Source organism: Xiphophorus hellerii, chromosome 2, assembly GCF_003331165.1.
Source record: "Xiphophorus hellerii strain 12219 chromosome 2, Xiphophorus_hellerii-4.1, whole genome shotgun sequence".
In the NCBI taxonomy this organism is placed as follows: domain Eukaryota; kingdom Metazoa; phylum Chordata; class Actinopteri; order Cyprinodontiformes; family Poeciliidae; genus Xiphophorus; species Xiphophorus hellerii.
Window position 1 is genome coordinate 10,630,971 of NC_045673.1, and position 13,406 is coordinate 10,644,376.

Below are 13,406 nucleotides of genomic sequence, written 5' to 3' on the forward strand. Positions count from 1 at the left end.
CAATAGTAGAACAAAATCTGACCTTCTGCGTCAGGTTACTGTGTGTTGGGAGATGTCATTGTCAGAACTGTGAGACAAGCTCGCAGTTTGTGTACACAATCCCTCTGAGTGGAGAAAGGAATCATGTTTTCCATTGCTCTACTCTTCTGCCTCCATAGCTGTATCCATGGGAGCACAAATCAGGTCAGAAAAACATATCAGCATGGGAAAAAATTACATTACGTCTGCAGAAAGCAGAAACTATGTTTGAATATGATTTTGTATGATGTGCATAAACCAAGGCAGTGCAGTATGCTAAAGACAAATTAAAGCAAACAAGTCAGTTAATGTTTGACATTTAGCTGATACTAAGCTGGTTTGGGTAACTTAATCAGTTAAAACCAATAGTTTAGGTTTCTGATTTATTTCTGTTTTTTTTTTTGTTTGTTTGTTTTAAATAAGGCATTAAAATTCTGAATTAAAAGATCACCCCTGAAAAAATAAAGCCTAAATATTAACCCCAGTTGTTAATTTTTAATGAAATGTCTTTGGTTTTACAAAACTCTTAGTCATGTTGACAGTTTAAGGAATTAAGTTAAATATTTTTCAACTCTGTTCATCGCATTTCAATATTTGCACTTAAAAATTCTCTACATATTGGAACATGCTTTAATATTTAGTTTCATCTGTGGTATTCAGAGAAAAACCACAGCTAGTCTGAGGCTTAATGCAGCTCTATGATCTTTCTCTGTACACAAATCTGAGGCTGGGATTTATCGTGGAGCTGAGAGGGCTCTGGAAACATAGGGTGCTTTGGGGTTATTATTTTCCTATAATCCTGATATTAAGTGTTGTGGTATTATTTAAGGGCATCTTCACATGCAACATGTTAAAGAATAACTGATTATATCAAGCCTGAGAAATGTCTCCAGTGCTGGAGAGGTGTTTTCAAGACATCATGTCAAAGCAGCACTGATTAAAAAAAGGTTGAGGGGGGGGAAAAGCCTTGTAATGACTGACTCACTCACAGTGTGCAGTGTAGTACAACAGGCAACTAAATCACTGACCTACTTTTATACTTTAGTTGCCAACTCAGATTCTGTTGACAGATCCCAGTTACTAGCTCTAATGTTACTAACTGATAGGGTTGTCACAAGAGGTGTCTAGGAGATGACTGAATCTGGTGGGGGATGTCTACCATAATGGCTTCAGTCTTCAAAGCGTTTAGTTGAAGAAAGTTCTGGCACATCTACACCTGACATACAGTAAGTTGAATTGGTGACAACATGGTGATTGTGATGTTGAAGAGGGAGGTACAGATGAATGAGGAGCTCCAGCAGTTGTTTTGATATACAATTGAAACTAGAAGGAGATTCCACGACAATGGATAATGGCCAATGGGGAAGGAGGTAAAGGATGAAGAGGACAGGCCTGAGAATTGACCTCTGAAGGACCCCCTTAGAATGAAAGTGATCTAAAATCTCCAATGGACATGTTTCTGTTCTAGTAGTGAAGTAGGATTTGTTAAAGGACAAAAACAAGTATTTTATGTCATGGAACATTAAGAATGGCTCTGCAATTAAATATCACATCAATTTTTGTTTTTTTGTATGTTTTTTAGCAGAGGTTTGATCATGGCCTTTTTCAAAGAAGAAGGGACATGAGTGTTTTGGAGGAAGTTGCTTAAAATGAGTGAGGAAAGGGCCAGGGGCAGAATAGGTTGTATTCACATAAGTGGTTGGGAAAGGATCCAGGAAGTAGTTCTTGGGAGAACAGATACATGTAGTGCAGATAGTGCAGTTCAGGTAGTGCCCTGCAGAAAGAACTTTCTCTCTGCATTTTTTCTATGCAGAATGAACGTAGAAAGAAGAATCAAAGAAAATAGGTATATTTCTTTGATTGTTTCTTCTTTGTGTCTTTTTTTCTCTCTTTCTGTTCCTTCATATAATGGCTTGAGAGCAGAATTAATAACCAATCAACCTAACTGCTTACACAAACACACAAATGGATTTCCATCTCCACCCTGCATAACATGGCTGCAATAAGTAAGTAAAAATAAGCAGCTCAGAAAGGTTATGGATCTGGATCTGTACTGTTCTTTGTTCGCAATCAGAGGACTTAACTTGTTCTGTGTGCCCATCATTTCTGTCGATCAGGTCCTTAATTACTCTATCATCAGCCTCAATATTCAGATGCATTTGGTCTGTCACCTTTGGTCAAATTGTTGTCTGAATGAACTTTACAACAGAAATGCAAAATAAGCTTTGTCATTTATTGCCACCATGGCAAACTGTCTAAAACAAAAAGGTTATTCATCATGTCCCTTATAAAGACATTATGTTGAATAACTTCCAAATGTCATCTTCTGCTCACAAATGTGAAAATCTGCACACATTGCTGAACTTTTCTTCAGCAAATACTTTCCCTTGAAAAAAAGCCTCTGACAACATCTGCACTGAACATCTGGGAAAAGCAGCAAATTTGGCATCTCCAAGCGTGACAGGCATTGATTGTTTTTCAGGCACTTCAGAGCGATGAGCAGAGTGCCGAGGCCCCACAACCTCCCAAATCCTGAATTTATGGAGTCCAGCAGCAAGTGGTTCTTATTAGCCATGTCATCTTCTGAACAAATTGCCATACTGGGCTCACAGATGGGGAGTCTAGATGATTTTTGTCTCCTGGCATAATTACTATTATTTGCTGCTTTCACAATGTGTCCACAACATTGTTCCACTTGTTGTTAACAAAACACATGGTATGACGTGACTGTGAATTGAAGGAGGGTTTGCATATTATCACTTCTATGCTTTCCTGATCCCACCTTCTTCTTCTTTTTTTTTTTTTTACAAACAATCCCAAAAGTCCTTGTCTGGTGGAAAAAAAAACAGACTACTAATGGCAGGAATCCCCCACCCACTAGTGTAAGGGGGAGCACTGCAACTCTGGCTTTAAAAAGCTGTCCAATTTTAACAGTGTTCATCTGGCAGCGAGAAGCAAAGAATTATCTGCCAGGAACTGTGGAATAAATTGTGCCGGGGCCTGGAGAGATGAACCGACTGCACCTGGTTTGATACAGCTGCTTAACAAGCACAGCACTGCAGCTAGAGGCAGAATTTTTGGGTTCAGGCCTTGAAAGTGTGTTACAGACATAAATAGTCAGCATGAACTAGTGAGACAATTTTTTTTTTTACAATCTACAAGAAGAATACAAAAATAATTTACTGTCCTTAAATAGGAGATGAAATGTTTTGATTAAAAGTAAATAACTGTATTGTAACTTTGAGTTATTATTAATCATCCAATGTGAAGGCTAACATCCGTCCGTCCGTCTGTCCTTTCATCCTGTTATAGATGTGGTTTTGCTGATAGCATATTTAATGGTTAATCAGATTTCAGAAGTTGCGTAAATAGTTTCCGTATTTAAAATTAAATAAATTCTCTGAGAAGTGGAAGGTAACAGCTAGTACACTGCCACTTTTAGCTCAATTTAGCAATTTAAATGGGATATTATGTAAAATCAACTTTTTTAAGCTTCACATCAGGCTATGATAATTTACATGATGATCATTTACATGTACTCTATATGATGTGCAGATGACCATTTATACATCATGGGATACCATGCAATGTTAGCTGATATTAACACTGCACAATTTTACAATAGTTTAGGGAATCATTACAAATCATAACAGGACCTTGATTCTCAAATCTGAACTAACATTTTAAAGTCTAATCTTTGTAGAATTTTAACATTAAAAATGCGTATTAAATTTGGTGACTATGAGCTCTAAAATAATTAAATAAAATAAATTAAAGAATTAGATTTAGCAGCACAACAGAAAAAGTCCAGGGCCAATATGTTAAGCTGTCCTGTATGCGTGTGATATCCATACCAAGCAGGTGTTCAGCCGAGATGCACCCAGTAATTCCGAAAAGCATATCCAACCCATTAGCTCCTCTTCATCCATGCTTGTCTCAGTGGATTCTTCCTTCCTCCATGGAACTTTGTGTTGTCCTTTGCTACTATAAAGAGCAGATCCTAGTAGCGTCAGACAAAAAACAGAAAGAAAGAAAAAAAAACAAAAAACATAGACAGGTAAATAATATAACTGTCATTTGAAGAGACCACAAAATTAGTTTTGGAAAAACTCAAGTTTATTTTCACATTTTTTAATCAAAGTAAAACTCCCATTATTCTTCACAGGAGCCAAACTTAGAGCTTTTAAAGTAGGTCAGTTAACAACCACCAGGTATAAGATGAGATGAGGTGGATAAAAAACTGCGTTCATAGCTGAATATGTCATGGCAACCATGCCTCCCCCACAACTCAGATGATTAAAACTCTTTGTGCTGCTGGATTCAGATCACTCAGACCAGCGCAATATTCCAAATCCAGTCCAATAAATTCTGTACAAACGTCTTTTTGATTCGTGTTTGATCACATGGACACTGAAGGTGCTCTGAGTACAATAAAAAACAGCAACAACAAAAAAAGCTAATAGACTACAGCTGTGTTATTATTTATTGTGAACTTTAAAACATTTATGTGTTTTATTTAAACACATAAATGTGTGTAACTACACGTTTGAAAATTTATAAATGCCTCCCAGTATTATCATTTTCAAAACTTTGGCTTTTTTAATTGACCATTTTTGAAAGGTATGTTATAAGGTTCCCATTATACAAAGCTGTGTTTTTCGTGATAAAAACAACTATACTGTCATGTATTATTTACCCTTACACACCAGCATTAACATAAAATTGGCCAACCATTATCCCCACATACTTGCGTGTAACTGAATTTGACTGTATTGTAATTACTAAGGTGAATTGTTTTCCTGACTTTATCTATGGTTTTTATATTGCTGAAATTAAATGGATTGATATGAAATGAATTCAGTGCAAAGAACAATATTACTATTTGACCATTTGTCTACAAGTAACCTGGAATGATGTCTGTTGTGAACTGGCTCTCATTCTCTTAAGTAAATTATAGAACACACTGCATCAATAGTGACCAGTTAGTGTAAAGAAAGAAATTAGGACATCAGCTCTGAATCGTTAAAAGTATGATAGAAAGTATGGCAGATCATTGATTTTATTGTAAAATAATAATCTGGAATAAGCAGCAGTAGCAAAGAAAAACAAAAAAACCCTGAAATTTGTCTTTCCTTTTTTTAAAGTGTTTACTAAATTCCACCATTTAGTGACCTTTGTTAACATACTCATTCCTTTCCAAAAGAACAACATAATTATGATATCAAGTGACAATGTTTAATGGGTCTGTGTATACCATACAATAGTGGGCATGAAAGAACAATACTAGGCGTAGGCTCATAGGTGTCTCGAGGCTAACATACGGCGAAATAATAAAAACTGATGTAACTTTACACTTTTCCTTTAGTCTGTATGTGCTGCTTCAGTAGGACCATCTCTGCACCAAAGACCCCGAAGCGCTAAGGAGAATCTAAAACAGGTGCTGCACAGTTGGTTCTTCCACAGTGGGGGAAGAAAAAACAGCCATGACCCCCTCCTCTCCCGCAGGAATATTACTGACACAACATCACATTCTCCAGCCAGCTGTGCAGTTAGTCCGCGGATAACATTCAGCATATGTGCAATATATTCAGCATCCACATTCAGCTGGCCCACCGCTTCCACAAACTGTATTCTAACTTTGGGAGCATTTTTCTGTGCTGGATTGGTTTAGAATTCTTAATGCGAGACAAGAGACAAGCAAATTAAAGTGTCTTAGCTCAGTTTTCGACACCTTGTGTGTTCTTCGAGTGACGCCACAGCATCTGGAGTGGATTTATACAATAAAATTCTGGCTAGAGATTCAAAGTTTGAAGTATTTTTAATTGAATCCACTCCACCAAATCTGGGAAACTAAAATGTCTCCTGGCAGGAACATTCAACTACATAGTCATGCTGATCTGCAATGTTCTTTTTCCATATTTAAACGAGGGAAAGCAACTGATTGCTTCTATGTAACAAAGTTCCTGAAAATTTTAGATGTGCAAAAACTCTGGGACCAAAAAAACATGTTTGCTTACTGCAGCTTTCCTAGAGATCAACAATCATGGCCTACCTATTTATCCGTTTTAAATGTGTATTTAAATATTTATTCAGATTTATTTAGTTGTTGTATCTGAGGCTTAGCATTTACTGCTAAGAATGCTGATTATAACATGTAATTACTTTAAGGTAGGGGTCTCTAGTTGTTTAATGTCATTTTCATTACCTCTGTTCCTTTAGTTTCCCACAAAGCACCTTGAATTATCATTATTATTACTAATAATAATGTTTTTCTTGATCCTGATAATAACAATATTCCAGCCCCAAGCGTGGGTCATACCTGCACAACACTAAACCCACTGCTATGCAACAATGTGCACATTCACATCCCACAGACAGCAATTTGCTTCTCTCATTCCCCACCACGCCCTGCTTTCGTTCTCAGCCACCTGCAAAACAAACTGCGCTGGAAACTTCACTACAAATTACCCTGTGTCTGCCAAATCCCCTGGGAGCACTGGAAATCAAAACCCCGGATCTCCCTGCCCCCACAGAAACAGCCCTCAGAACCTCACACACAGTATATCCCGATTACATTTAAGCTTACTTACAATCCTGTTTTATAATTTTATCATTTTCTAAAGGCACTTTAGGGTAGAGGCCAGCGGAAAGTGACACACAAAAAGAGCGACTATCCTTGTTTAAAGATGCATTTATTTAAACTAGCCCATAGATGACGAATAAAGAGCATATAAAAGTTTGCCATCATGAACACCGCATGCCTCTGTTGGTTTCAAGTTAATGTGACACCATGAACTAAGCCCCCATTGCTCCTTAGAAAGAGTGAAAACTGAGACCTGTTTCACTTCATGTGAAAATCAAAAGAAGGCACATACCTTAGCAGTGAATAATGATCAACCCCATATACCCAGCAACGCTGTCATTTTTAGTGTGACAGCGCCTCTTGGTGATAGCGTTGTGCAAGTTCAGCCAGTCAAGAATTTTTAGAAAAAAAAGAGAGTCAATGGCTGATGTGCCAGAAAGATGAGTGCTGAAAGCTCTTTGGAAAAGGGATTAGGAGTGTTTATGTTGGCCAAGTGGCCCACTGCCAGCTGCTCAAGTGTGCAAACCTCTTAAAGCTGCAGAGCTTGGGTTTGGTCATGAATCTTTTCACTCTATTTACCCTCCTCCTGGACTGTATGGATGTGCTTTGTTAGAGCAGAGCCAGCTCAGCTTCGACCCCCACCTCAGAACAGAAGTGTAAAAAAAATGTGCTGGAATAAACCCCAACTTCTGGCCCCGTGAAACCAAGGCGGCCCCAAAGTGTGAACTCTGATGGACTCACGACACATTTGTTTAGATTCACCCTAAATACATAAGTAAATTCTCCTCTATAAAACACACACACACACACACACACACATCAGCATCAGGATAAGTTCAGACTGGGAGCTGGCTGAGTGCCAGAGCTCTGTGGCCTGGAGCTAGAGCAGGGTTTGTGAGCTGACGTTATGAAATGGGGGTCTGAGGTCAAAGAATAATAAAAGGCAGTCTCAGCCGCTGAACAGCAAATTCCAACTTTTGTTCTTCAGGCTTTGAGGCTTGTTTCCCCCCTCACTTCTAGTACTTCTGTTTGAAGTAGTGCAGTCAAACATGCATATTCAGTAGCTAAAAAGGGAATTTACCATACAAACCTACAGTTCTGAGCCTGCTCAAATTTCTTCATCTTTTGAAAAGATGAAGACAGCTAAAAATCTGAGTTGCTCTTCTGTTATTAAAAAAAAATTGTTAGGTTCCATGCAAATCTAGTGCTGACTTGTGCCTTGATTTCTAAATGAAGGAGGTGTAACTATTGATAACGGTGCATAGTTTTCTATTCATTATTCTTAACAATTTGGGAGGAAAACTATTTCTTTTTCAGAAACTCTATTGCATAATTAAAGGAGGAATACATTAGATGTAAGTGAGAATCAATACTAACTGAATTATTACAATTTAACTAATTATCAGCATAATAAATAATTAAGCTACATTAGTAATCACACTAATCTAACACCAGCAAATGACATGGAATCTGCTGTACTAAATATATATTTTAGTACTGCTTGTAACACACATATTTTTGTAATTAATTATTGATCAAAACAGACAGATGATAAAGCTTCAACCTGTCAGCCAGCAGAAAAGTTACTGCACTTTTCCTTCACATGACAACAAAGACAAACTGTGGTGTTTGAAGCCATTTCTCATTGCAAACAAGAATTGGTGAAAGATAACATTATTGTGGTTATTTTAGTCCACCTTATATTAAAAACAGTAAAGTTGTTTTTTTTCTGTGTAATAAGGCCAATTAGATCATAGGATTTATTTGTTAACACAGTGATACCTGAGTGTTTTTACACAAGGTTATTATAGCAAGCAAATCTTATATGAACCGATGTCTAATGCATTGAAGACGGTACTATTTCAGAGAAAATTTTAGACACTCCCACTTTCAGTTTGAATTTAATCTGGACCAAGCAGAAAACAATATTACTTTCACACATGTCAATTTTCCATGTAAATTTTGCTAAAAACATTAAGTATTTGAGATATCAATCTAATTTTAACAACAGTCTTATATTGAAACACTTCAAAAGGTAAACAAACCAGTGAAACTGAGCACCTATTCATTCTTTGTTCAGGCTGTTTAAACTCAACTCACAAAGAGAAAGTCGTCAGGCACTTAATGTGGCTTTGATTATCAATGAATAAATTATTTAAAAATATACCCATTCTGTTTCACATGTAGCAGGATGTAAGATAAAGATTAAACAGGTTACTTATATTGCACACCTAGTTACTGTAAACAATCACACTTACCACTGTCAGGCTCTGGACAAATAGGCATGAGGTGCATTATGGCAGCTAAATAACAAATACAAACGAATACATTAAAATCTCTTAAATACAGCTTAAACTTGAATAGTTCTGACAGCTTAGCAGCTCAAGTTTATTGTTCCTGGTGGAAAAGCCTAATATCTTACTGTAGTGCAATAGATCTAAAACGTTTAATTAATATAATTCAGATGAGACATGCTCATGATTGTGAAGCTGTATGGAGGATTTGAAATTCACTTCAAGAAAGCTACTAATGGATCTGAATCAAGCTTCATGTTGTAATTTGCTGTGAAACAGTTATTTGTCCTCTTAGAGATTTCTGTGTCACAATGTTTTAAGTTATCAAACCAATTTCATGGTCAGAAAAATTTAACATTAGTGAGTACATTCAGTTTTACAGACCATACCCAAGCCAGATTACTGCCACATCATGTCTGGTTGTAAAGAATTCATTACCAGATGAAACAAAGTTTGTCATGACAATATTCGTCAGTCTGGAAAGGGTTTCAGAGCTGTTTCGGTGGTGTAATGGTCTGGGAGCGGCTTCACTGTTTTAGGATCTGAATGATTTAACATTACTGATGAAATCATGAATTATCTCATCCTGAGGAAGAATTTCTGCCATCAGCTCAGGACATTAAGCTCAAGTGCACTTGGACAATGATTGAGAGCACACCACTAAGTTCACCTCTGAATCTCTAAAAAAAAAAAAAAAAAAAGAAAAAGAAAATCAAGTTTACTTTAAAAACAGATTCGGTACAGAAAAATCTAAGAAATTTCCTCATAACAGTGATTATCGAAAAACTAACTTTCAAAGTACTAAATTGTCTGATAGCAACTGCCAACATAACCAGGAGGCATAACCCGTTATAAGGTTTAAGGGGAATTACGTTTTCACAGAGCCAGGTTGGTTTGGAAAGCTTTTCCCCCGAAGTGTATTAAATTAAATTATATGTGACACCCTCTTCAAATATTCTCTTTGTACAGGGTGGGGTTTTTTTTTCTGACAATAAAATGAGCTTGCAAAGAAATCTGTAAGAGGTTAAATATATTTTCATTGCAATAAAGTTTTGATTGAATTAATTTAACTGAAATTCACTGTTGGTATCCAGACACAAATTTTCTTAAGCCTGTTTCTAAAGACTTTTAGCTTCAGTCTTATTTTTATCTTTTATATTTTACTCAAATATAAAAGGATTATAGATTTTTATTCACCTCATCTCTCCAGGTTCATAAAATTGTTTAGCTACTGTGTGTCTGTGGTGTGTTGGAAGAGGAGACAAATGACTGAGAAACAGTTGGTGAGACTACTCTGTTGACCCTAGTTTTGAAGTAAATCAAATAAAATAATGGCAAAACAATCCCTATTAACAGCATGGCTATTAAAGCGTTCCACCACTGGATTCCCCAGTCCGCGCCGTGACTCATCACACGCCTTCTTCCAAAACCGCATCTCTTCCATCTCCCAGCGTTTTCTGAGAAATCTTCTTCATGATCAGTTGTGGTCTGAATCAGTTTGTCCATATCGCTGTCTACCTCCATTAGAAAGTCTGTGACATCCTGCACACGTGGCTCAAATGGAGCTCTATCATGACCGGAACAAGGTACGTCCTCTTGAGCATCATGTTGTTCTGAGAGTGATTCTGTCAAAAAGCTGTGCTTCTGAACTGGTATTTTGATGACTTTCAGTGCAAACAAATCTTGTTCTTGCATAAGGTTGTTAACCCGTTTTATATCAGCAACCTGTGGATATAAATGTGACCTGTTGAAACCTTGTTTTTAAAAAATTTAAGAAAGCTACAAGATCATCTGTTTTGTTTTACCTTGCAGCCATATTGCAGGGCAAGCTTGTTAAGGCTATCGCCATCTAAAACCTCTCGCTCCAGCAGCTGGACATTCCTCACGCTTTCTTGTTTCATCTGCGTTGCCTCCATAAGGCTGAGCTCCTCATCGTCCGAGGACACAGCGGACTCATTTGTCCTCCTCTTGAACATGTACACCTGCCCGTCTGCACTGGCATGAACATCCACAGGGGCCTGGAACGCCTGCGGGCCATGCTCCCCCCTCCACATAACGACACATAAACCTGTAAATAAATAACCCAAATCATTACAGCGCGGTTACTCCAAGATTTCACAGCCTCATCATTTAAATTATTTCCTTTTATTGAATTTGTGTAATGTAATAATTCAGTACAAGAAAGCATATTTGCCAAATATTGGGCTGGCACAAGTGACAGATAAAAAGCAACTTTTAAGCAATATGGCAATTTATTTGTTATAAACAACCACACAACTATGATTCATCTTGGAATACAGCAAATTATATTTAGATCAGTTTATTTTCACATCTCTGTGGTCATACTAACCGTCTTACATGCTTCCCAAATAGAGCAGCTCAATACCTGCTGTGGATTATTATAAAAACACCAACAGGGAGGCCTGAAGTTGATCTTACAAAATAAAAGTACATTTTCAGCTAATGTTAATAGCATATTTTCACAAAATATACATAGTACTATACATATTTGATTTGCATTTGGAAAATATTACTATAAAAGATACAGCTACAACTACAGATTTGACAAGTCTTCCAGAGACTAGTAAAACAAAAACAAAACATACAGAAAATAAAAAAGATTGGTCAATGACATGACATCTACCTCAAAAACTATTTTGTATATAACCTAAATAACAAAAAAAAATTCAAATCTGATTTTGGTACAAGTGAGCATGCTTAATTAGCTAGTGCAACATCTAAATTCCATCCAACAGAGTTAATTTATTCACAATTACATCACAAAGTACTTTTATTTTCTTTTAACTGTTGGACAACATTTTTGTATGTTAACCCATAGTTGAAACTATAAAAACTGTATCAATTTTAATTTACATACAGAATCTTGGTATCGATTGTAGGTACAATGCTCTGAAATAAAATACTTCATTTGAAATACCACTGGTTTGAACATTTTGCTGACATGTGGTAATTTATGGATTTTCATCATAAAGTATTTAGCTTTGCGTTTGATTAAACAATGACCAGACTTTATTCACTTATATCACAGCACACAACTCTAATTTAAGACGCCTATTATTGCTTTAAAAGCTCCAGGTAATCATTCAATTCAACCAGCATCCCGTGGACTTTCAAAGTTATTCGTACATGATATATGATGATAATTTACCCGCAAAAGGTTAAATTGCATATTTATAACCACATAAAAACAGGCTTTACTGTGATTTGAATTGCCAATCGCATTTGCTCCTTGGGGCGCTAATACGTGACAAAAATTAAGTGACAACAAAAGTCAACTCAATAATGGAAAAATTCCCGGAGCTCTAGCGGAGCATTTGAATGCAGCACAAACTTTGGCTAACAAGTTTAGCTTTAGCTATTCCTGATCTGTTGGCGAACTTTCTGCCACATCGACCTGTTTATTTCGGGCACAAATAAAGCCTGAGCAGGTAGTTACACCAGAAGGAAACGTTCTATTTAAGGGTAACTAGTTCTTTAGATCCATATTAAACAATTTGTACCTCATTACCTTGTGCTTTGGCAACTGTAGCAAATCGCTCCTTCCCGGTTGGCCTTGTTAGCTCTGGACGAGTTGCTACTGTTGCTACTGGTTAGCCCACTTTTTCGTGGAACTGTACCAGATTGTCACATCGAAGAAATATGCAATGTCGCCACCTCCTGGACTCCAACTGCAAATTACAAGCCATTTCTATATCGAACAAAAAGTACATTTTTCTGTACATTAAATATGTGAATAAAATCATCATAATTAATAGAAATAAACAAAATACGATAAAAAAATAACATATAAGTTTTACTTTAAAGTAAAACCAGCATCTCCATAGTTGTTGAAATAATAATAATAATAATAATAATAATAATAATAATAATAATAATAATAATAAACTTTTAAAAGACTTTCTTGTTCATTTAGGACCATGTGCTAATATCAAAACGTTGCACACATGACTATTTGTATTCATAAAATATAATCACTATTATGACACTGCAGCTCTCTTTCAGTACACACAAATATTTCAAAACACTACCAGTTGAATGAAATGTGTAAAAAAAAGTAAGTATTACCACTATAACGTTTTTGAATAGGGATCTTATTCTGTTCATTCTTCTTATCAAAGTCTTGTTATCTCGTTATAAAAACTTTTCTTTACAACTTTTTAGGCAATATATGTTCATTGTGTCCATAAAGTGACACACACACTCAGACAGAGAGTATTCTTCAGTGAAGTTAGCTGTCAGCACTGCCATATGTCAACCCACAAAAAAAAAGAAAACTCACACCTCCTGGTGAGAACATATCAACAGTCTTGCAGTATGGCACACAGACAGGTACCAGCTGTCCTACATCAAATAATCTAAGGATCTGGTTGTTGACTTAAAAAGGTGGCAAAGATAAAGTACCTCTCTATATATTTTAGTGGAGGTGTAAGAGGTCAACAGTTTTAGGTTCCCTTGAAATAACTATCATAGTGAATTTGATCATCTCATAT

General features: G+C 36.4%; 1 protein-coding gene across 1 annotated transcript; it reads right to left on the reverse strand.

Moving 5' to 3' along the window:
• Window positions 1-8,485: 8,485 nt before the first annotated feature.
• On the reverse strand, window positions 8,486-12,503 carry lysmd4 (LysM, putative peptidoglycan-binding, domain containing 4). Its single transcript, XM_032550473.1, has 3 exons — window positions 12,425-12,503; window positions 10,701-10,963; window positions 8,486-10,620 (listed from the first exon to the last, which is right to left on the reverse strand). Exons 2-3 carry the CDS (start codon window positions 10,947-10,949, stop codon window positions 10,120-10,122), a joined length of 750 nt encoding a protein of 249 aa, XP_032406364.1. The 5' UTR covers window positions 10,950-10,963; window positions 12,425-12,503; the 3' UTR covers window positions 8,486-10,119.
• Window positions 12,504-13,406: the final 903 nt, after the last annotated feature.

Bases quoted from the DNA above. Each gene is read 5' to 3' on its own strand.
- lysmd4 (XM_032550473.1), bottom strand. From the start codon at position 10,949: ATGTGGAGGGGGGAGCATGGCCCGCAGGCGTTCCAGGCCCCTGTGGAT. The intron at 10,621-10,700 runs GTAAAACAAAAC...TTATATCCACAG, and splicing joins CCCTGCAATATGGCTGCAAG to GTTGCTGATATAAAACGGGT.